The sequence below is a fragment of the Rhinopithecus roxellana genome, chromosome 4 (genome assembly GCF_007565055.1).
Source record: "Rhinopithecus roxellana isolate Shanxi Qingling chromosome 4, ASM756505v1, whole genome shotgun sequence".
Taxonomy (NCBI): Eukaryota; Metazoa; Chordata; class Mammalia; order Primates; family Cercopithecidae; genus Rhinopithecus; species Rhinopithecus roxellana.
The window spans coordinates 151658496-151679833 of NC_044552.1; the positions used below are offsets into that span (position 1 = coordinate 151658496).

Genomic DNA, 21338 nt, shown 5'->3' on the forward strand with positions numbered 1-21338 from the left:
CTCAGTATCACATGGGGCATTAGCTGCACTGGTCCTGGGGAAGAGAGGTGGCTGTGCTGCTGAGTCAAACCACTGTGGCCAAACCTGGAAAGAGACAGGTCAAGGCCAGTCCTGTCTTTAGGGATCAAAATGCATTTTTTATAGAAATCATGGGAAAATTTGAAGCAAAGAGAAACAGCAGTTGAGAGGTGAGCTATGTGGAGGAGCAACATTAACCATCTCGAGAACGGCAGTGGTACAGAGACAGACAGAGGCTGTAGATGCCTTCACAGCCACAGTGGAAACACAGAGAAAGGAGCGTTCACAGGCACAGAGGCTGGAACTAGGAGTAGTTAAATAAAATAGAAAATAGAAAAGAAAGAAAGCAACATTTAGATGGACAAGGAGGGAGACTGGGTAGCTTTGGTAACAGATTGCATGACTGAGGAAAACGGTGGCATAAATTTCTCTTCCACCAGAAGAGACTCAAAGAAGACGGGAAAATGATTGTATCGCCTGCCAGAACAGCAGCTCTGTCCAGCCTGTGTCTCTGCACAGGCATTCTCTAATCAAAGAAGCTCCTCAGTGGAATTGGTTGGGCGGTTGTATTTCCTCGAAACACACATTGGGAAGCTGCCTTTCTGGATGATTTAACCCTTTGCCCGTTTTCCCCAAGAATACTCACCAGTGGCATTTGCGGCGGCAGCGTTTGCCCCGAGATAACTTTGCCGCGAAATACCTCGCTTTTATTATTATTTTTGCACCGCTCGAGTATACTGACTTTGGAAGCAAAGGCCATCCTTCTGTTGATAGCATTCTGTTTTTAGTAGTGGCATTTAGAATCTAGTCATTATCGATCGTTGATAATGTCAAATCCTAGAAAACGTAGCATTCCTACAGGGGATGTTAACTGCGTTCTCAGACAGTTGGCCAAAGATTCGTTTGATGAATCCCATTTTTCCAAAATAGACAATTCTGATGATTCATACGATTCTGATATTAGTTTTGTTTAGAAATAACTCCAGTACCAGTTTTTAAATTTTATTTTCACATTGAAAATCAGTCATATTTGCTTCGGCCTCAATGAATGTGTTTATGTAAAATTAAATGAGTGCTGGCAGCGAGCTGCATTTTTGTTTGTTTGTTTGTTTGTTTCCCAAAAGAGAAAGGCTTAATGTGATTGGCTCATGGTTTTGTTTCTCGTATGCTCAGCCCCTCCCAGCAGGCATGCGGCGGAGGACGGTCATCAGCAATAAGATGTAGCATGCGCCTCCTGCCCACTGCCATGTCCCTGAGCCCGTCTCACCGGCTCCCACCCACCAGCCAAAACTTGGTTCTCGACTCTCCCACCGCAAACTTCTGCCCGGTCTTTCAACATGGGCTAGTTTCCTATTGTTTACGCAACACATTACCCCCCATCTAGTGGCTTAAAACAACCTGAGCTTATTGTCTTCCAGCTCTGGAGGTCAGAATTCCACAATCGGTCTCACTGGGCTAGAGTCCAGTGTCCGCAAGGCTGGTTCCTTCCGTGGGCTCTGGGGGCTGAGAGTGGATACACAGCAGATGGTGGCCAGGCCAGGTGCCCAACAGAAGTCTGACCCGCACCTGCAGCCAGCCCCTTTATCTACAATACACAGCTCGGGAGGCCAGTGACTGTGTCAGACTTGCAGGAAGCCAGATTGCTGTCTCTAGTGACAGCCCAGGAAGCTGAACTATAACTTCTGTGACAGTCAGCCCTACATGGCCAGGACGTGATGAATGACTGACAGCTTCCTACGTTCCGTCCCTGCTTCCAACTCAGGACCAACCAGAGAACACAAATATGCACCCGAAGCCCACAGGATGCCCGATTTTAGTTCCCCGCCTCCGTCTTTGGCAGCCAGCAGCCCCCTTCACCCGCATCATCTTCCCTACGGCACATTCCCCCTGCTTGGGTTGTTTACTGCCTGTGTGCACGGCCCCGTGAGAACATCCACTCCAGGGCAACAAAGGCTTTGCTTTTGCTGTAGTTCCAGCACCTCAAGAAAGTCAGGCACATGGCAGGAACTCACTCAATTTTAGCAGACAATGAAGAGGCTCCTCATCTTCATTTGGCATAAATATTTGGTAGTGAAAGGCTAAGTGTTGATTAAAAGAAAAATACATGGCCAGGCACGGTGGCTCACGCCTGTAATCCCAGCACATTGAAAGGCCAAGGTGGTTGGATCACACGAGGTCAGGAGTTCAAGACCCATGACTTGAGCTTTCCAGCTATTCTGAAGCCCAGCCTTACTGCCCAGCCCCATCTGCTCTGAACACTGCCTCATTCCTTCGCGGTTTGGGTACTCTGAGATGCATAGAGCCTCTGGCTGAAACGGAACACTGGGGCTCCCCGCCTTGTGACGAGTGGGTCTGCTGGACAGGGGTCGAGAGTGTGCACTCAGGGGTCTGACTGCTTGGACGGGAACCTGCTCTCCCATTGACCAGCTGGCCAGTGGGAAGCCCCATCTCTACTAAAAATATAAAAATTAGCCGGCCATGGTGGCACATGCCTATAATCCAGCTACTTGGGAGGCTGAGGCAGGAGAATCATCTGAACCTGGGAGGCAGAGGTTGCAGTGAGCCAAGATTGTGCCACTGCACTCCAGCCTGGGTGACAGAGCGAGACTCCATCTCAAAAAATTAATTAATTAATTAAAGATAAATAAAAGAAAAGAAAAATATGAGTCAGAAGCTTTACTTCAAATTGGAATTTTTAAAATCGGGGTTTATAATATAATTGTTTAACAGAGCACCTCGTGCCTTTGGAATGCATTTCATTCTGCAGCCATCCCCTTGTTCAGGAAGCGGTTACTTTTTTCATTCATTGAGACTTTTTAATTGGACGCTTTTACTGCCACAGACACAGGGCAAGGTGAGAACACAGACCTGCTCCAGGGAGCTCACAGCTTAGCCATTTAGGAATTGGGTCAATGACAGAACCAGAAACGACACCAAAATGTGGAGTGCAACTCTGGAATCCGAAATGAAATGAGCTTTACAGTTGGTTTGGCTCTTTCTCTTGGCCTGTTGTTTCTTCAAACACGTGGTACCGATACACATGCCTGTTCACTGGCGGCTCCACTTGTAAATTTCCCTTCGATTGTCTGAAAGCCCATGCAGGAGGAGGAGAGAAGACCGTGCAAGCTCAGTGGGGCCGGGTTTTCCCAGAAAGAAGCACATGCGTAAAGACGCAGCTACTCCCCGTTTTCGGTAGCAAATTTTTGTTGTTTTGTTATTAAAAGTACCTTAGTTTGCTTTAGCAACAGAATCTGATAAAAAATAAAGTGAGATCCTTAGAACTGTACAAAAATATGTGTCACCCAGCTCTTAACTGCAGTGATGCAGCTCTGTGTCACCCAGTTCTTAACTGTCTTGATGCGGTGTGACCACGCAGGCCTGGAGCACGGGCCAGCCTTCCTGAGGAGGCTCCAGTCTGTACTCACGTGAGACCGTTGAAAAGAACGTGGTGTTTCTGTGCCCATCTTCACACTGTGTGTAATTTGTCAACCAAAAAAGAAACGGAATTAAGACAGATGCTTGGCATGAGTAGAGCTTATCTTTAGAAGGAGAACTGATGAGCTTGGAAATTTAATTTTTTTCCACCAGGATGAAACAGGAGTTGTTTCTCTCTGTCATTCGTTTAAATTAATTTTACAGGAGAAGGTGTCTGTTAAATTTTACAAATTAATTTTACAAATTAATGTAATGTAATGCTCTCCTACCTTTTTTCAAATATGATACCGATCCTTTCGGCAAGTCAAAGGAAATGGCCTGCCTAGCGCGAGCGTTCTGCAAGCCTGTGAGCTCACGCCACCACCTGCGTAGTTACTGCCTCGAAGCCATCTGGTCAGGTTGCTCAGTGTCCCGGGAGACGGTGTCTCCACTGATGGAAAGAGACTAGAAAGACAGGGAAGGTAGAGAAACGCAAAGACCAGAGGAAGAGGGAAAGGTATACTAAAAGCAGCGAAGTCTCCTCTCGCTGCCTTTGACCAGCAGGAGGAAAGGTGTTATCAAGAGCAGTGAAGTCTCCTGTTGTTGCCTTCGGCCAGCAGGAATGGCAGTGTTTGGCACCTAGCCGCATGTGTCACTGCTAAGGAAGATCATGGTGGTGTGCCATCGTGTTGAACCCAGACTTGCTTCGTGGATATTCAGACACCTTGACTTAGCATCTCTAAGGAAGGTGGAAATATTCAGCCTGCTCGGTGACAACACCATAGAAAGCTTATTTACCGGCTGTGGTGGGTGGCCAACCCCTGGGGAATGTCCTTTTCTGTAGGTTGTAGGAGTCCTTTCTAACCAGCTGTTGCCAGATGAGGAAAAGAAAGCTGAGAGAGCTTGTCCCCCACCCCACCACGCCACTCCACCCCACCACGCCACTCCACCCCACCACGCCACTCCTACTCCGTGGCACGTCAGTATTGTTTGAGCATTAGCCTGGAGGGGAGGCCTTGTTCATCACCACGCTTGCTGAGAAGGCCTCCCCGTTTTGTTGGATAATAAAGATTATAAAACAATATTATTCTCAGAATGAGGAACACCATCCACCAGAGGTTGCTCTAATAAGAGCAAGCCCATCACGGTCAACCCCAAGAAACCGACCCCACAGAGAGGAAGTGCACTGGTAGGCACTTGGGGCCCACTCCCTGGTGCTCCTAAACAATGCGCCCAAACCCTGGCTGCCCCGCAGCAATGGACGATAGCCACACCTCACTGCCCACTCCTAAGTTAGCACTCTCCAGCCTTACCTTTCTCAAATGGCTCAACCTCCCTGCAAAAATAAAAACGAAAGCAAAAACAACAAAAAAAAAAAAAAAAGGAAAAAGAGTTACAGGGAAAAGCACCAACACTTCCTGACAGCATCCGGGACGGAAACGCTGGGTCGGAACTGCCTTGCCACTTCATGTCAGAGGCTTGTCTGCGCAGGCTTCATTTGGAATGATTCTCCCAGGTCAGGGGAAGGCAGGAGCCCAGGAGGGCAGTGTGAGAACCTGTTCCCGCCATGACTCTCTTCCAGGACATTCCTGTAATCCCATCTACTTGGGAGGCTAAGGCAGGAGACCCCAGTCTGTGGGACTTCCCTTCGAGAACGGGGAGCGCCATTTCCCATGCAAACTCACCCTCCTCGCTGCCCTGTGCTCCAGAGGCTGGGAGGCCAGGAGGCAAGGAAGCCAGGAGGCTGACTATTAGGGACCGCTTCCATGCCTCTGGCTTCTGGGCAGTTCTGCTAGTGCGAGACAGACACCACAGGACAAGGGTGGGAAGAGAAGTGTTGGGCTGAGGCCTTTCTGCCCACAGCCACTGTCACGGTGCACCTCCCCACCCCTGCAGCCCCTCTGGTCCTGTGAGTGTCCCTGTGCAACTCTTTGGCACTGGGAACCAGGACCACCCCCAAGGCATTACATTGTGCCTTGCTGGCCGGGCCACTGACCCTCCAGCCACTCTACTGTTTTGCAAACGATCCTTTAATTAAGCCCACTGGGTTGACCCAGTTGGTGTGACATCTGATTTTTTTTTTTTTTTTCTGGGGCTTTGACTGAAACACGCTCTACTGCTGACATCAGTTTTGAACATCACGCTGCTTCGTGGCACTGACTCGCAGTGAGAATTCAGAGACAGGACCGAAAGAGGCATTTCAGGGCTGTAAATGTGGCAGGTCACAGCTGCTTGGTCCCTTGCCTGGGGGCATCAGGGTAATTCTGTTTTATTTCTGTAATAGGAATAACTCACTTGTACCAAGTGTTTTCTGTGTACCAGGGAGAGTATGAAGGGATCGATTCATATTAATTTGTTGAATCATAATAGTGAACCAGAGGAGTGCCTGGTATTTTCTAGGTTTTACGGATGAAGAAAGCTAGGTGTAGGGAGGCCCAGGGAGCTCTGCAACCCCACACGGAGCGGACAGGGAGGCCAGGTGTCAGCTGGAGTCAGACTGTCTCAGCGGCTGGGCCGCCAACCATGCGGCACATGGCCTCCCTGGGAGCAATACCTTCCTCCACCCTTCCAGCCCTCCACGGGAGCTAAGCCTGCAGACACCCACGTTCAGGTACCAGCAAGTGACATGGCCATGGGCCGAGCCACCCACTCGCACAGCAGCATTTTCGTCTCAGACAGCAAACCTGACTTCCCCTCGGGAGCAAACCAGGTGTTTGCTGAAAGACTGCGGGCTCTGCCCTGCAGAGGGAAACAGGAGCACTCATGGGCCCCTTGGAGTCTCCTCCAGATGAGCTCCTTCCCCCACAGGACCTGGGCCTGGGAGCTTCTTTTGTTTTCCTCCATTTCCCCAAATGCCACCTCAGAGAATAGTTGGTGTGTGGTGTTTGGTTGTTGACAGAGGTACTTTGGGTGTTTCGCCAAGCAATTAAATTATTTTGAAAGGCGTAACTAATATGTTTAAAATGTAATAAAAGTCAACATGCATGCTTAAATGTGTATCAGATTCTAGTAAATGACCAGGACAGTGGCTCCGATGGGTTGAAATCCAGTGCACCTCACATGTGCACATACATGCTAGCTTTTATTACAATTTAAAATAATTTTTAAAGTAAGCAAGAGTTTAAGGTAATCTGTCTTTGAAAATTGTTTACAAATACTTATCACTGTAAGTCAGAATTTTTCTGAAGACTCACAACAAAAGAACACATAGAAATAAAATAGATAACTAGGGTTGATAGGGCAGCCATCTGTAGTCCCAGATTCTTTAAAATAGTCACATTGTCCTCCAATTTCAGCTTACAAAATACGTTTTGGAATTTTTTATTTAGTTATTTGAATAGACAATATATTCTTGTGGTTCAAAATTTTTAAAAATTCATGCAGATACAGCAAGGTCTCCCCCCACCCATGGCCCCCCAGGCACCCCGTTCCCCTCCTCACAGGAAGGCAAGGCAATTAAATGTTTCCTCCTTCCTTCCAGGGTTATTTTATGCACCTACAAGGAAATGGATGTGTCTATTTGCATTCTTCTCTCCGTTTTTAAAAAAGGGATGGCGTAGGATGCACCTGCTCCGCCTTCTTCACTCCATGTGTCTTGAAGATGGTCCCTGGCGGTGGAGGAAAAGCTTCCGCTTTCTTGTTTACTCCGTGTCCTGTTCCATTGTGAGAGCGATAAAACAGATTCATGCTTTATTGTGAAATCATATTTGCGGGGAAAAAAATCTTCTACTGAATTTTTTAAATAAATTTATACATGTGTTTTAACCGTCTCCAATTGCAAAGACAGGATCCCAGCCCAGAGAGATGGGATGCCCACAGGCAGCCAGGAGCAGAGGAGTTCGGGTACCAGACAGCTGGCTTCCCCTATAGGGAGTGCAGGACCAGCCTCCCAGGACCTGGTTAGGCTGCAGCACATTAGGGAATGTCCCCCACCCCTCCTGGAATGATTGTTTTAAAAGTCTCTACTTGAAAATGATACATTTATGTTGGTAATAGAAATAGTCCTAGTGTACTAGCTAAAACTTCAGTAGAATTAAATGCCGCAGAAGGAGAGAAATTTTGTGTCCAGAAAGGGACTCTAACTCTTCTGCCTGTTTAATAATGCAAGCTGTTAGGACTCACACATCAAGGGCCACTGATGCAGTCAGAGCCGAGTGGTGGTCATGGCAGAGCATCCTTTAAAACTATAATGGGGTGAGAACTGGCACTATGGTGATTTTTTATAATGGTGACAGGGAGTGGAGGAAGCGTGACTAGGGGACAGATTATGAGCAGTGAGTCAAATGCTACCCAAGCGTTTAGTTCTCTAGAGTAAAGAAATAGCCAGGTGTAGTGGCTCATGCCTGTAATCTCAGCACTTAGGGAGGCTGAGGCAGGAGGATCACTTGAAGCCCGGAGTTTGAGACCAGCCTGGGCAACACAGCAAGGCCCCATCTCTACGAAGAATTTAAAAATTAGCTGAGTGTGGTGGCACTCACCTCTGTAGTCGTAGTTACTCTGGAGGCTGAGGCAGGAGGATCGCTTGAGCCCAGGGGTTTGATGTTGCACTGAGCTATCCTTGCACCACTGTACTCCAACCTAGGCAACAGAGTGAGACCCTGTCTCAAAAAAAAAAAAAAAAAAAAAATTAAAGAAATAGAGTTTTATGCAAAGCTCTCTGCCTACAGACTTTGACATGATAGAAGTTAAAAGCAAATCGCCCTCATATTCTAGTAGTAAAATGACTGCACATTCTCCAAATAGAGACTATTTTAAAATTAGGTTGAACTACTGTGAGAATAGTACAAATCATGGTTTGGAAGGTGTTTCCAATCGCTTCTCTTCTGTTCTGAGTGTTGTTTGCAACATACATGTTGCTCATTTCCCGTGAGTGGGGTGCCCTCCTCCCACTGGTCCTGTTCCCACAGCAGGACAGCAAAGGCGGGACTTAGGCACCTCCAGAGGGATTAGCCACCAGGGGCCAACAGTGACTTCCTGTTTCCAAGGTAGGCTTAATCACGACACCCTGTCCTTGGAAACCATATGTCTCCATGGGGTTGAAACAACTTTATCTGTTATCCTAAGACAACGGCTACAGATGCTGGGCAAGGGAAGGGAGCTTGCATGTGTCTAAACAACAGGGCGGGTCTGACCTGCGCACCATCCCCAGCATCTCTTGGTGAGAGCTGTGTGCCTCACCTCATTTTGTGGCTGGTTTGTAATTCCCAGAACAAGGCAGGAGGTGCACAGTGGCTGGAGGCTTGCTGAGGATGGTACCCACTGCGGAGGGTGGGAGGGTGGGACACATTCTGTTATTTGGTGGCAGTTGCATGAGCACCTTACACATGCTTCTCCATCCAACCTTATAACATCTTAACATTCATGTTTGAAGTCTTGTACTCCTTTATTTTTTTTTTTTTTTTTTTTTTTTTTTTTTTTTTTTTTTTTTTTTTTTTTTTTTTTGAGACAGAGCCTTGTTCTGTCACCCAGGCTGGAGTTACAGTGGCATTGTCTCAGTTCCCTGCAACCTCTGCCTCCAGGTTCAAGCGATTCTCATGCCTCAGCCTCCTGAGTAGCTGGGATTACAGGCATACACCACTATGTCCGGCTAATATTTGTATTTTTAGTAGAGACTAGGTTTTGTCATCTTAACCAAGCTGGCTGGTCTTAAACTTTGGACCTCAAGCCACCTGCCCACCTCGGCCTCCCAAAGTGCTGGGATTACAGGCATGAGCCACCTTGCCCAGCCTGTACTCCTCTTTTTAAATGTAAAACACTAGTTGTGAAAGAAAGGACTCGCCATGAATTTCCAGGCAATCTCAGGCTATCTCTTCGTCGGGTGTGAGATTGTAGTGGTTGGGCCACCTGGGGCCAGACTTTATCCAAACTCAAGGGTCCACTAGCAGATACCACCCGGAAGCCTAAAGTAGACCTCTCACTGCCACGTGCTGTGTTTGTTCCAGATCATCGATAAGAGCAAGAGAGACCCCTCGGAAGAGATCGAGATCCTGCTGCGGTACGGCCAGCACCCGAACATCATCACCCTCAAAGATGTGAGTGGTCCTCGTGCAGCGGCATCTCCACTTCCTTCTGTTGAGCTGACACAAAAAAGCTCCCATTCACTCTGAGCAAGCTTTCTCACATCTCATGCCTGTCTGAGCTGGTTTCTACCACCCACATATCTCAGTCACTTGCAGCTGACTTGCTGGACTGTGTACTCAAGTCTTTTTGATAGCCACCGCCCCAGTCATGGAGGGAGCAAGTAAAACAGAGGAAGAGAGAGCTTGTGTGAATGACAGTCCACAGGTGGAGTCTCTCACAGAGGCCCACAGGCTGCAGGGTTTGGGATCCAGGAGCAGAGAGAGGAGACAATTTTCCTCCTCACACTCCAACTCCAAACTGATTCCAGCATTATGAACCTAGGGCCACAGGGTATTGGGCCTACCTCAGTTTCCCTCACGCATAGTGATTGGTGCATGCAAAGGGTCTTAACAAGCAAGCTTGGCATGAGAATAGCCAGAGCGGGCCAGGTGCGTTGGCTCACACCTGTAGTCCCAGCAATTTGGGAAGCATAGGCAGGCAGATCATTTGAGGTCAGGAGTTCAAGACCGGCCTGGTCAACATGGTGAAACCCCATCTCTACCAAAAATACAAAATTAGCTGGGTGTGGTGGCACACACCTGTAATCCCAGCTACTTGGGAGGCTGAGGCAGGAGAATTGCTTGAACCTGGGAGGTGAAGTTTGCACTGAACTGAGATCACACCATTGCACTCCAGCCTGGGCAACTGAGAGAGACTCCATTTCAAAAAATCAAAAAATAAAAAGAATAATCAGAGCATATTGTTTTTATTGAATTCATGAGATAAAAGCCAGTATGGAGGAAACCATCGTTTTCTATTGCTTCTCTGAAGCAACAGCATGGCTCTGATACGTGACTTTGCCCTGGACTCTGCCTAGCCTCTCTGCGCTCCCAGCGCCTGGCCACTCAGTGCTGTCTGTGCGGTAGCAGCACAGACATCATGGGAAGCTGGTTAGAAATACAGAGGGCCAGGCCCCACCCCAGGCTGCAGGACCGGAGCATGCATTTTAGCAAGATCCCCCAAGATTGGATGCACATTACAGTTTGAAAAACACTGCCCTGAGGCCCTGCCCTTGCAAGGTGGTTTGCCAATATTTGCATTTCTAAATATCTCCTGGCAGGCCGGGCACCGTGGCTTACAACTGTAATCCCAGCCCTTTGCGAGGCTGAGGCAGGCGGATCACTTGAGGTCAGGAGTTTGAGTCCAGCTTGGCCAACATGGCAAAACCCTGTCTCTACTAAAAATACAAAAATTAGCCAGGCATGGTGATGTGCACCTATAATCCCAGCTACCTGGTAGTCTGAGTCAGGAAGAATTGCTTGAACCCAGGAGCTGGAGGTTGCAGTGAGCTGAGATGGCACCATTGCACTTCAGCCTGGGTGACAGAGCGAGACTTCGTCTCAAGAAAATAATAATAATAAATATCTCCTGGCAGAGTCATGAAGCCATTCATCTCAGCTAAGGACACGCCCATCTCGTATGTCCCTGCTCAGTCCCTGCTTAGCAGTGGATTATTAAAACCATATTCTTCCTAAAAAGAGCACATCTGGTATGACAGGAATGGCCATTCGCTTCTTCCCTGCAGAAGCCTTGTTTGCACTCCCATAGGACCCTGTGGTCCCAGCCTCTCCCCTCTGACTTCCTCTACTGCCCCCTCTGGAGTAGTTGCTCTTTTGCAGTAACCAGCCCCGGTGATGTGCGGTGACGTGCACGTCCCTGAGGCCCATGTGCGCACCTTCTTCACTCCGCAGGTCTATGACGATGGCAAGTTCGTGTACCTGGTGATGGAGCTGATGCGTGGCGGGGAGCTCCTGGACCGCATCCTCCAGCAGAGATACTTCTCGGAGCGTGAGGCCAGTGACGTCCTGTGCACCATCACCAAGACCATGGACTACCTCCATTCCCAGGGGGTAGGAGCCATGCCTGGGGCAGCCATCAGGGAGGAGGGAGCTTCAGGGAGGGAACCAAAACCACAAGGGTTTATGGGTTCAAGAGCTGAGAACGCAGATTGTCCTGGAATTCCTTCCATGCCACCATTGTCCCTCTTGTGTCTGGAGGCTCAGTGATGTGCAAGGGAAGAAAAATTCTCTTTTCCCTGCTGGGCGTGGTGGCTCACATGTGTAATCCCAGCACTTTGAGAGGCCAAGACAGGCGGATCATGAGGTCAGGAGTTCGAGACCAGCCTGGCCAACATGGTGAAACCCCATCTCTACTAAAAATAATAACCACAACAGAAAAAATTAGCTGGGCAGGATGGCACACACCTATAATCCTAGCTACTCAGGAGGCTGAGGCAGGAGAATCATTTGAACCCGGGAGGCGGAGGTTGCAGTGAGCTGAGATAGCACCATTGCACCCCAGCCTGGGTAACAGGACAAGACTCCATCTCAAAAAAAAGAAAAATTCTTTTTTCCCTCTGCCCATCTTAGTTCTTCGGTGGAGGCCCTATAAACAACACTGGCCAAAGACAGGTTAACAAGAGGAAAACAGAAGTTTATTAACATGTGCATCTCACATACACATGGGAGCATTCAGCCATGAATAACTCCAAGGAGTTGTTAGAACTTGAGCTTATGTAGCATTTTAACAAAAGAACAATAAATTTGCCGGGTGCAGTGGCTCACACCTGTAATCCCAGCACTTTGGGAGGCTGAGGCAGGTAGATCACCTGAGGTCAGGAGTTCAAGACCAGCCTGGCCAACATGGCAAAACCCCATCTCTACTAAAAATACAAAAATTGGCCAGACATGATGGCGCACACCTGTAATCCCAGCTACTCAGGAGGTGGAGGCATGAGAATCGCCTGAACCTGGGAGGCAGAGGTTGCAATGAGCCAAGATCACTCCACTGCACTTCAGCCTGGGTGACAGAGCAAAACTCTGTCTCACATTTTAAAATTTTTTTAATTTTAAAAAGAATAATAATTTTTAAAGAAAACAAAGAGAGGCTGGGCGCGGTGGCTCAAGCCTGTAATCCCAGCACTTTGGGAGGCCGAGACGGGCGGATCACGAGGTCAGGAGATCGAGACCATCCTGGCTAACACGGTGAAACCCCGTCTCTACTAAAAATACAAAAAACTAGCCGGGCGAGGTGGCGGGCGCCTGTGGTCCCAGCTACTCAGGAGGCTGAGGCAGGAGAATGGCGTGAACCCGGGAGGCGGAGCTTGCAGTGAGCTGAGATCCGGCCACTGCACTCCAGCCTGGGCGACAAAGTGAGACTCCATCTCAAAAAAAAAAGAAAAAAAAAAAAAAAAAGAAAACAAAGAGAAAGGACTGCATTTCTAGGGCAGCAAACTGTGGGAAGCTAAGTCTATGGGAAACTAATAGATGAGGGCTAGCCAGGAACATTTGTTACGGAGACGATTCTGGTGGCTTCTCCAGGCTGTAAGGGTCTAGAGTTTCCCTTCCGTCCTTCCAGGCAGAGAGGGCAGGAGGGACACCTTTACCCATTTATATCCTGCTTTTAGGTAAAGAAGGGGAAGGCAGAGGGCTTTGCTTATATCTGCATCTTTTCCGTTGTTTTCAGCTCAAAATAATCCTTATGGCAAAGCAGCATATTTTGGGGTGGCTGACTCTGCTACCCTTTGAGAGTCTAAAATCATTTGTACCAACTTTAGCCAAAAAACTTTGGCCTTAATCAAAGGAAATTCAGAATTTTCATTACTTGCAATGGGTAAAGTTGAATTCATTAACCAGTGCGCAGGGGCGCTGAGGCAGGGATGGCGGTGATGCCTGAGGTTCACGTGGGCCTCACCGTGATCCAGGCTGCACTTCAAGCTCTTCATTCACTGACTCCCTAACCCTAGATCACACCCACTGTGCAGGCGAGGGGCACAGGAGTTTGAGTATCTTGCCCAAGGTCACACATGAGTAGGTGGCCAGTGTGGTTGGATGCCAACCCTCTGGTTCCAGGCAGTGCTCTCCGTCCCCGCCCTGGCCTCACAGGGAGGTGGCTGTACCGTATCACACGTTTCCCCTGTGCGCTGTCTCTTCCCAGTGTTTCTCCTGAAGCAGGAAATACGGTCTTAGCCAGCTGTGTGCGTAGTCCTGAGCCTTCAGAATGCAGTCATCTCCAAACGGGAATATTCTTCCAGGACCACACACTGGGTCTTTTCTGTGTGGTCACCCGATGGTCTTGAGCATTAAGCTCTTCCAGGTTTTCCCAGTACAGTCAAACTCAGGGGAAGCCCTTTGGATGATGTTTTCTGCAGATCTGCTCATATTTAATGAGGGGAGGCAATGGAAGTGAAACCACAATCTTTCATTTCCTTGCCGTCAGCACCTCTGCAAACCAGGCCTGACTGCTGGAGCGTGTCCCTTTAATTCCCTTCTACATCCTCCCACTGGATTTTATTAGGACAATTGAGGCGTTCAGGATCCAAGCTGTACAAAGACATGCCACATGTCCTCACAATGGCCCTCTGTCCCCTCAGAACACATTGCTTTCTGCCCTAAATAGCCGCTTTGCTTTGAGGTACGCTGGCCCCACCATCATTGCAGCCAGCGCAGTCCTCCATGGGAGGCCTCAGAGCATGATTGCAGAGTGACTGCATGATCACGTGGCCCCGGTCCATCTCCCCCACGAGGTGGTGCGCCCAGGACAGCAGGTGCCTGATCTGTGCCGCTCACTGGTGCTGCTCCAACACCTGACAGTGCATGGGGTTGGGCACACAGGGAATAATTACTGAATGAATATCATCTTTAAAATGCTTTTCATTCCCATCACCAGAGCTCACCACATTTCCTTTTATGTGACAGCTCCAGTAAGCTGCAGCCTCATCTTGGAGAGGTGCTCACTTATTTACTCAAATATTCATTCACTGTAAAAGCAGGTGACACGAGGGGCTCAGATGTGACTGACCATCACAGGAGAAGAGGAGAAGGTGGGGGGCCCTCTGGAGAAGACAGCAGCTGTTGACACTGCTGACCTGCTGCCTCCTTGCAGGACCTGCTGGGAAGGCAATTCCCAAAGGCACCCTCCCCTCCGAATGCAGCTGCCCTCGCTCTCCTGCTCAGTTCTCGGCCCCCAAGTAGGCACTGTGCCTTCTGTCTTGCAGGTTGTTCATCGAGACCTGAAGCCGAGTAACATCCTGTACAGGGATGAGTCGGGGAGCCCGGAATCCATCCGAGTCTGTGACTTCGGCTTTGCCAAGCAGCTGCGCGCGGGGAACGGGCTGCTCATGACGCCCTGCTACACGGCCAACTTCGTGGCCCCGGAGGTGAGCATTCCCAGCCTGCAGACCCAGGCCTCTCCGTCCGCAAAGAGACGCTCTGCCCCTCCCACTGCAGAGCCGCTGGATAGCGGGGACAGCAGAGGCGGCTTGAGCCGCGCCAGCAGTGGTGTTGGGAAACCGAAATGAGAACCTTCAGTCTCCTGGGCCAGAGGCCAATCTTGCTTAAACACAGTTGTTCTTATTCTCATTTTCCCACTTGAAAAAACTTTTCAACAGTAACAGTTTTATGTAAAATTGTCTTCTGTAGACAATTTGGATGAAATCTCCATATTTATTCCAATTTAGAGAGATGAGACTGTAGTCTCCTTATGCAACCGGGACACAGAGCTGTGATTCACCTGGGATGGGAAATGGATCCCTCACAGCGCAGGGAGCAACTAAGTTTACGGATTTCCTCTGCACCCCAGTTCTCACTCCAGATTGGTTCCCCGGCAGCAGCAAGTCAGCAGCTGTCAGATTGAGAACCGCAGGGCTCCAGGGTGATTTGCCACTGAAAGCTCACATTGGTCAGTGTCTGTGTCTGCTCCCAGCCCCACTCAGAGCAGCTGTCAAGGCACCTGGTGAACTTCTCTCTTTTCACGTTTCCCAGGAACAAGTTCCATTAGGTTCTGAAGTCAAGGATGTATTTATAAAGCTAAGCCCAATTTCTTGCCTTTGAGAAAAGCCACTGAATCTGAGCCGGTGGTAAAAAGAGGAAGGGAAGGGCGGTGGCTGATGCTGCTGGTGGGGTGGGGGAGGAGGGAACTGGGAAGGAAGGCAGACTTCAGAGTCTGTGTGGATCCCGCGGGTTCTTGATGGAACCGGACCAGAGCTGCTCCGGTGGGAGGGGAGGCAAGTGAGCAGTGAGGCCTGAGGTGCCTGGCATCTCGTGGGGGTCTTGGAGCTATTTGAGAGGTCACCCAGGGCCACTGGTGCATGGTAAAGATGCTTCTGCATGCTGAGACATGAATGGACGTGCAGCCAGGGGCTGGGCTAAGAGGCTGTTTTAGGTTATGCAGGGGTTATCCAGACACGGGAGCAACCTGTGGCCCCTTTAAAAATAACCAAGTTTGGCTGGGTGTGGTGGCTCATGCCTGTAATCCCAACACTTTGGGAGGCTGAGGCAGGTGGATCACCTGAGATCAGGAGTTGGAGACCAGCCTAGCCAACATGGTGAAACCCCGTCTGTACTAAAAATACAAAAATTAGCCAGTTGTGGTGGTGTGTCCCCATAGTCCCAGCTACTCGGGAGGCTGAGGCCGGAGAATCGCTTGAACCCAGGAGGCAGAGATTGCAGTGAGTCAAGATCACGCCACAGCACTCCAGCCTGGTTGAAAGAGCAGGACTCCATCTCAAAAAATAAAAATTAAAAAAAAAAAAAGTAACCAGGTTATAAGTCTCTGTTCTTGCCTTACTTAATCAACATTAATATTGATAATATTACAGGAGAGGAAAACCACGTTTTCCTCATCCCTCATAAATTCTTAGCTGGACCAGACCCCTGTGACAAAAGACAGATTAAAGAGAGAAAAAGAAGTTTACTAACACATCTTCTGATGTTTGCATGGGAGATGCCCAGGGAAGGAGTCATTCTGACAGAGGTGGCTTTGAGTCCAGCCTACATGACATGTTCAACAAAGAAGAGAGAATTTTTAGAGACCTGGCAAGACAAAGGAAGGGGGCTTTGGGTCTCCAGGGACTGCAGCTTGGGGAGGTACAGGGCTGGCTGATGGAGGCTGGTTCCATATGGGACCACGTGGGTCCAAAGCTGTCCCTAGGGAAAGCCTTTGTCCTCTCTGGTGGGGGGTGGGTACCTTTTGTCTTAATCCATGTCCTGATTTTAGACAAATGGAAGACAAAGAGCTCTCCTGCATCTGCTTCTTCTTATGTATCTTCAACTCAGCGCCCCTCACGCCTGTGCAGCATATTTTGGGGTGGCATATTCTGGTCTCCCACAATATTGATTTTATTGATTACAGAATGCCCTAGGTTGTGAAACTCCTTTGCCATTTACAAAGCACTTTTACCAACTTTATTTTTTTTTTTTTTTGAGACGGAGTCTCGCTCTGTCGCCCAGGCTGGAGTGCAGTGGCCGGATCTCAGCTCACTGCAAGCTCCTCCTCCCGGGTCTACGCCATTCTCCTGCCTCAGCCTCCCGAGTAGCTGGGACTACAGGCGCCCGCCACCTCACCCGGCTAGTTTTTTGTATTTTTTAGTAGAGACGGGGTTTCACCGTGTTAGCCAGGATGGTCTCGATCTTCTGACCTGACCAACTTTTTTTTTTACTTTTACTCTCATCCACCACACGAAGTAGGCAGGGTATAATCTATTAACCATGTTTCGCAGATTCAGAAAGCACAAGCTCCGTGTGTGTAAGTGACTGCTGAAGGCTGCCCAGCTGATGGATTAGGAAGTGAGGCTTGCACCATGAGCGCCACATTCATTCAGCACGTGCTGGCTGGTCCCCTCCATGGTGCAGGCTCGCACACGGTGGCAGCGATACAGAGAGGAAAGGACAGGCTCCTCGCTGTCATCTCTAAGGAAATTGAGCCGAGCTCTCCCGACTCAATATTTAATGCTAAATCCAATCATATGCAGTAATCCATGAGCACTGATGCGGCTTCCTTTGTTGTAACTCAACTGTAACTATCTCAGAGGATTGCCCTCTACTGAAGTATGTAATCCTAGGATGCATACAAGTTTTGCTGCTTGAACAGTTCTTCAGAAAAATTAAACATTATCATGTAGCCCAGAATGGAACTTCTGGGTATATACCCAAAAGAATTGAAGGCAGGGACTCAAACAGACATGTGTCCACCCATGTTCACAGCAGCACTATTCACAACAGCCGAAAGGTGGAAGGTACCCGAGTGTCCCTCAGTGGATGAATAGGTAAGCAAATCGTGGCGTGTACACACAGCGGAACATTGTCCAGCCTGCAGAAGGAAGAAACTTCTGACGCGTGGAAGAACCTTAGGGTGTTATACTAAGTGATATTAGCCAGTCACGGAAAGACAAACATTGCATAATTCTACTCATATGAGGTCCCTAGAGGAGTCAGATTCATACAGATGGAAAGTAGAAGGGTAGGTGTTAGGGGCTGGGGGACAGGGAGTTGTTGTTTAATGGGGACAGTTTCATTTTAGGAAGGTGAAAATGCTCTATGGATGGATGGTGGTGATGTTGGCACCACGATGTGAATAAGCTTAATACTACTAAACTGTGCACCTAGGAAGGGCTTTGATGGTCAATTTTATGTTATACGTATTTCACCATAACAGAAAAATCCTTCTGCCTTAAAAATTAAGGCCCTCCTTTTTAGCCTGTCTGTCATGTGTCTGGCAAGAGCACTGGTTCACCATGTGGCTGTCCTGGGAGGAGTCCCACTGCAGCACCTTAGGGTTGGCTTTGCATTAAGAAACAGTGGCCACACCAAAGACACAGCGCTGTCCTCCTCCTAGTCCCCAGCTTGCTGGCATGGGATGCCACCGGAGAAATGTGCTGTCAACCTGAATGTCCTTCGTGAAGGGCATGCCGGTGTCCTGTCGTTCCCTCCTAGGTCCTGAAACGTCAAGGCTACGATGCCGCGTGTGACATCTGGAGTTTGGGAATCCTGTTGTACACCATGCTGGCAGGGTAAGCAGTCACCTAGCGTGTGACATCTGGAGTTTGGGAATCCTGTTGTACACCATGCTGGCAGGGTAAGCAGTCGCCTAGCGTGTGACATCTGGAGTTTGGGAATCCTGTTGTACACCATGCTGGCAGGGTAAGCAGTCGCCTAGCGTGTGACATCTGGAGTTTGGGAATCCTGTTGTACACCATGCTGGCAGGGTAAGCAGTCGCCTAGCGTGTGACATCTGGAGTTTGGGAATCCTGTTGTACACCATGCTGGCAGGGTAAGCAGTCGCCTAGCGTGTGACATCTGGAGTTTGGGAATCCTGTTGTACACCATGCTGGCAGGGTAAGCAGTCGCCTAGCGTGTGACATCTGGAGTCTGGGAATCCTGTTGTACACCATGCTGGCAGGGTAAGCAGTCGCCTAGCGTGTGACATCTGGAGTCTGGGAATCCTGTTGTACACCATGCTGGCAGGGTAAGCAGTCGCCTAGCGTGTGACATCTGGAGTTTGGGAATCCTGTTGTACACCATGCTGGCAGGGTAAGCAGTCGCCTAGCGTGTGACATCTGGAGTTTGGGAATCCTGTTGTACACCATGCTGGCAGGGTAAGCAGTCGCCTAGCGTGTGACATCTGGAGTTTGGGAATCCTGTTGTACACCATGCTGGCAGGGTAAGCAGTCGCCTAGCGTGTGACATCTGGAGTCTGGGAATCCTGTTGTACACCATGCTGGCAGGGTAAGCAGTCGCCTAGCGTGTGACATCTGGAGTCTGGGAATCCTGTTGTACACCATGCTGGCAGGGTAAGCAGTCGCCTAGCGTGTGACATCTGGAGTTTGGGAATCCTGTTGTACACCATGCTGGCAGGGTAAGCAGTCGCCTAGCGTGTGACATCTGGAGTTTGGGAATCCTGTTGTACACCATGCTGGCAGGGTAAGCAGTCGCCTAGCGTGTGACATCTGGAGTCTGGGAATCCTGTTGTACACCATGCTGGCAGGGTAAGCAGTCGCCTAGCGTGTGACATCTGGAGTTTGGGAATCCTGTTGTACACCATGCTGGCAGGGTAAGCAGTCGCCTAGCGTGTGACATCTGGAGTTTGGGAATCCTGTTGTACACCATGCTGGCAGGGTAAGCAGTCGCCTAGCGTGTGACATCTGGAGTCTGGGAATCCTGTTGTACACCATGCTGGCAGGGTAAGCAGTCGCCTAGCGTGTGACATCTGGAGTCTGGGAATCCTGTTGTACACCATGCTGGCAGGGTAAGCAGTCGCCTAGCGTGTGACATCTGGAGTCTGGGAATCCTGTTGTACACCATGCTGGCAGGGTAAGCAGTCGCCTAGCGTGTGACATCTGGAGTCTGGGAATCCTGTTGTACACCATGCTGGCAGGGTAAGCAGTCGCCTAGCGTGTGACATCTGGAGTCTGGGAATCCTGTTGTACACCATGCTGGCAGGGTAAGCAGTCGCCTAGCGTGTGACATCTGGAGTCTGGGAATCCTGTTGTACACCATGCTGGCAGGGTAAGCAGTCGCCTAGCGTGTGACATCTGGAGTCTGGGAATCCTGTTGTACACCATGCTGGCAGGGTAAGCAGTCGCCTAGCGTGTGACATCTGGAGTCTGGGAATCCTGTTGTACACCATGCTGGCAGGGTAAGCAGTCGCCTAGCGTGTGACATCTGGAGTCTGGGAATCCTGTTGTACACCATGCTGGCAGGGTAAGCAGTCGCCTAGCGTGTGACATCTGGAGTCTGGGAATCCTGTTGTACACCATGCTGGCAGGGTAAGCAGTCGCCTAGCGTGTGACATCTGGAGTCTGGGAATCCTGTTGTACACCATGCTGGCAGGGTAAGCAGTCGCCTAGCGTGTGACATCTGGAGTTTGGGAATCCTGTTGTACACCATGCTGGCAGGGTAAGCAGTCGCCTAGCGTGTGACATCTGGAGTCTGGGAATCCTGTTGTACACCATGCTGGCAGGGTAAGCAGTCGCCTAGCGTGTGACATCTGGAGTCTGGGAATCCTGTTGTACACCATGCTGGCAGGGTAAGCAGTCGCCTAGCGTGTGACATCTGGAGTTTGGGAATCCTGTTGTACACCATGCTGGCAGGGTAAGCAGTCGCCTAGCGTGTGACATCTGGAGTCTGGGAATCCTGTTGTACACCATGCTGGCAGGGTAAGCAGTCGCCTAGCGTGTGACATCTGGAGTCTGGGAATCCTGTTGTACACCATGCTGGCAGGGTAAGCAGTCGCCTAGCGTGTGACATCTGGAGTCTGGGAATCCTGTTGTACACCATGCTGGCAGGGTAAGCAGTCGCCTAGCGTGTGACATCTGGAGTTTGGGAATCCTGTTGTACACCATGCTGGCAGGGTAAGCAGTCGCCTAGCGTGTGACATCTGGAGTCTGGGAATCCTGTTGTACACCATGCTGGCAGGGTAAGCAGTCGCCTAGCGTGTGACATCTGGAGTTTGGGAATCCTGTTGTACACCATGCTGGCAGGGTAAGCAGTCGCCTAGCGTTTGACATCTGGAGTTTGGGAATCCTGTTGTACACCATGCTGGCAGGGTAAGCAGTCGCCTCAAACAGGTGTCAGGAGGAGACACGGGACAGCAGCCTCAGTGACTGGTCTGTTAGGGGACCAGGGCCAGCCCCGTCCTAGTGTGCGCATGTGGGCAAACCCAATGCGTATGCAAACACCCCCAGAACTTGAGTGAACACTCGCAGACTTTCTTAGCCCCTCAGGACAACTGGACAAGAGCAAGAAATGTAGCCACCCATTTTCTTTACACTCAGCTCATGAACAAAACATCCAACATTTTGCCAGCATAGTCCCCATTCTCTCTGCTGACCCTGCCACTGTCTTCAATGGTAGCAACAGATGTACCTTCCAGACATCCTCTTAAACCAGAAGCATCCATAGCAGCTTCAGGGTCAGACAGCGTCTGTACCTGGGTTTCGTGGTCATGAGTCATGCGCGGGCCGGTTCATTGTGGTGAGACACGTGGTGTTACAAAAAGTGGCCTGGGCC

At 49.7% G+C, this 21338-nt stretch overlaps 1 protein-coding gene across 3 annotated transcripts in view; it reads left to right on the top strand.

The window, feature by feature from the left end:
* The window catches only part of RPS6KA2 (ribosomal protein S6 kinase A2), a 356259-nt gene that overhangs the window by 326020 nt on the left and 8901 nt on the right, over nt 1-21338 (top strand). For all 3 annotated transcript variants that reach the window (XM_030928285.1, XM_030928283.1, XM_030928284.1), the window contains 4 exons: nt 9375-9464; nt 11244-11402; nt 14549-14710; nt 18264-18340. In XM_030928285.1, the coding sequence (XP_030784145.1) occupies nt 9375-9464; nt 11244-11402; nt 14549-14710; nt 18264-18340 (488 nt within the window). The remainder of the gene's footprint in view (nt 1-9374; nt 9465-11243; nt 11403-14548; nt 14711-18263; nt 18341-21338) is intronic.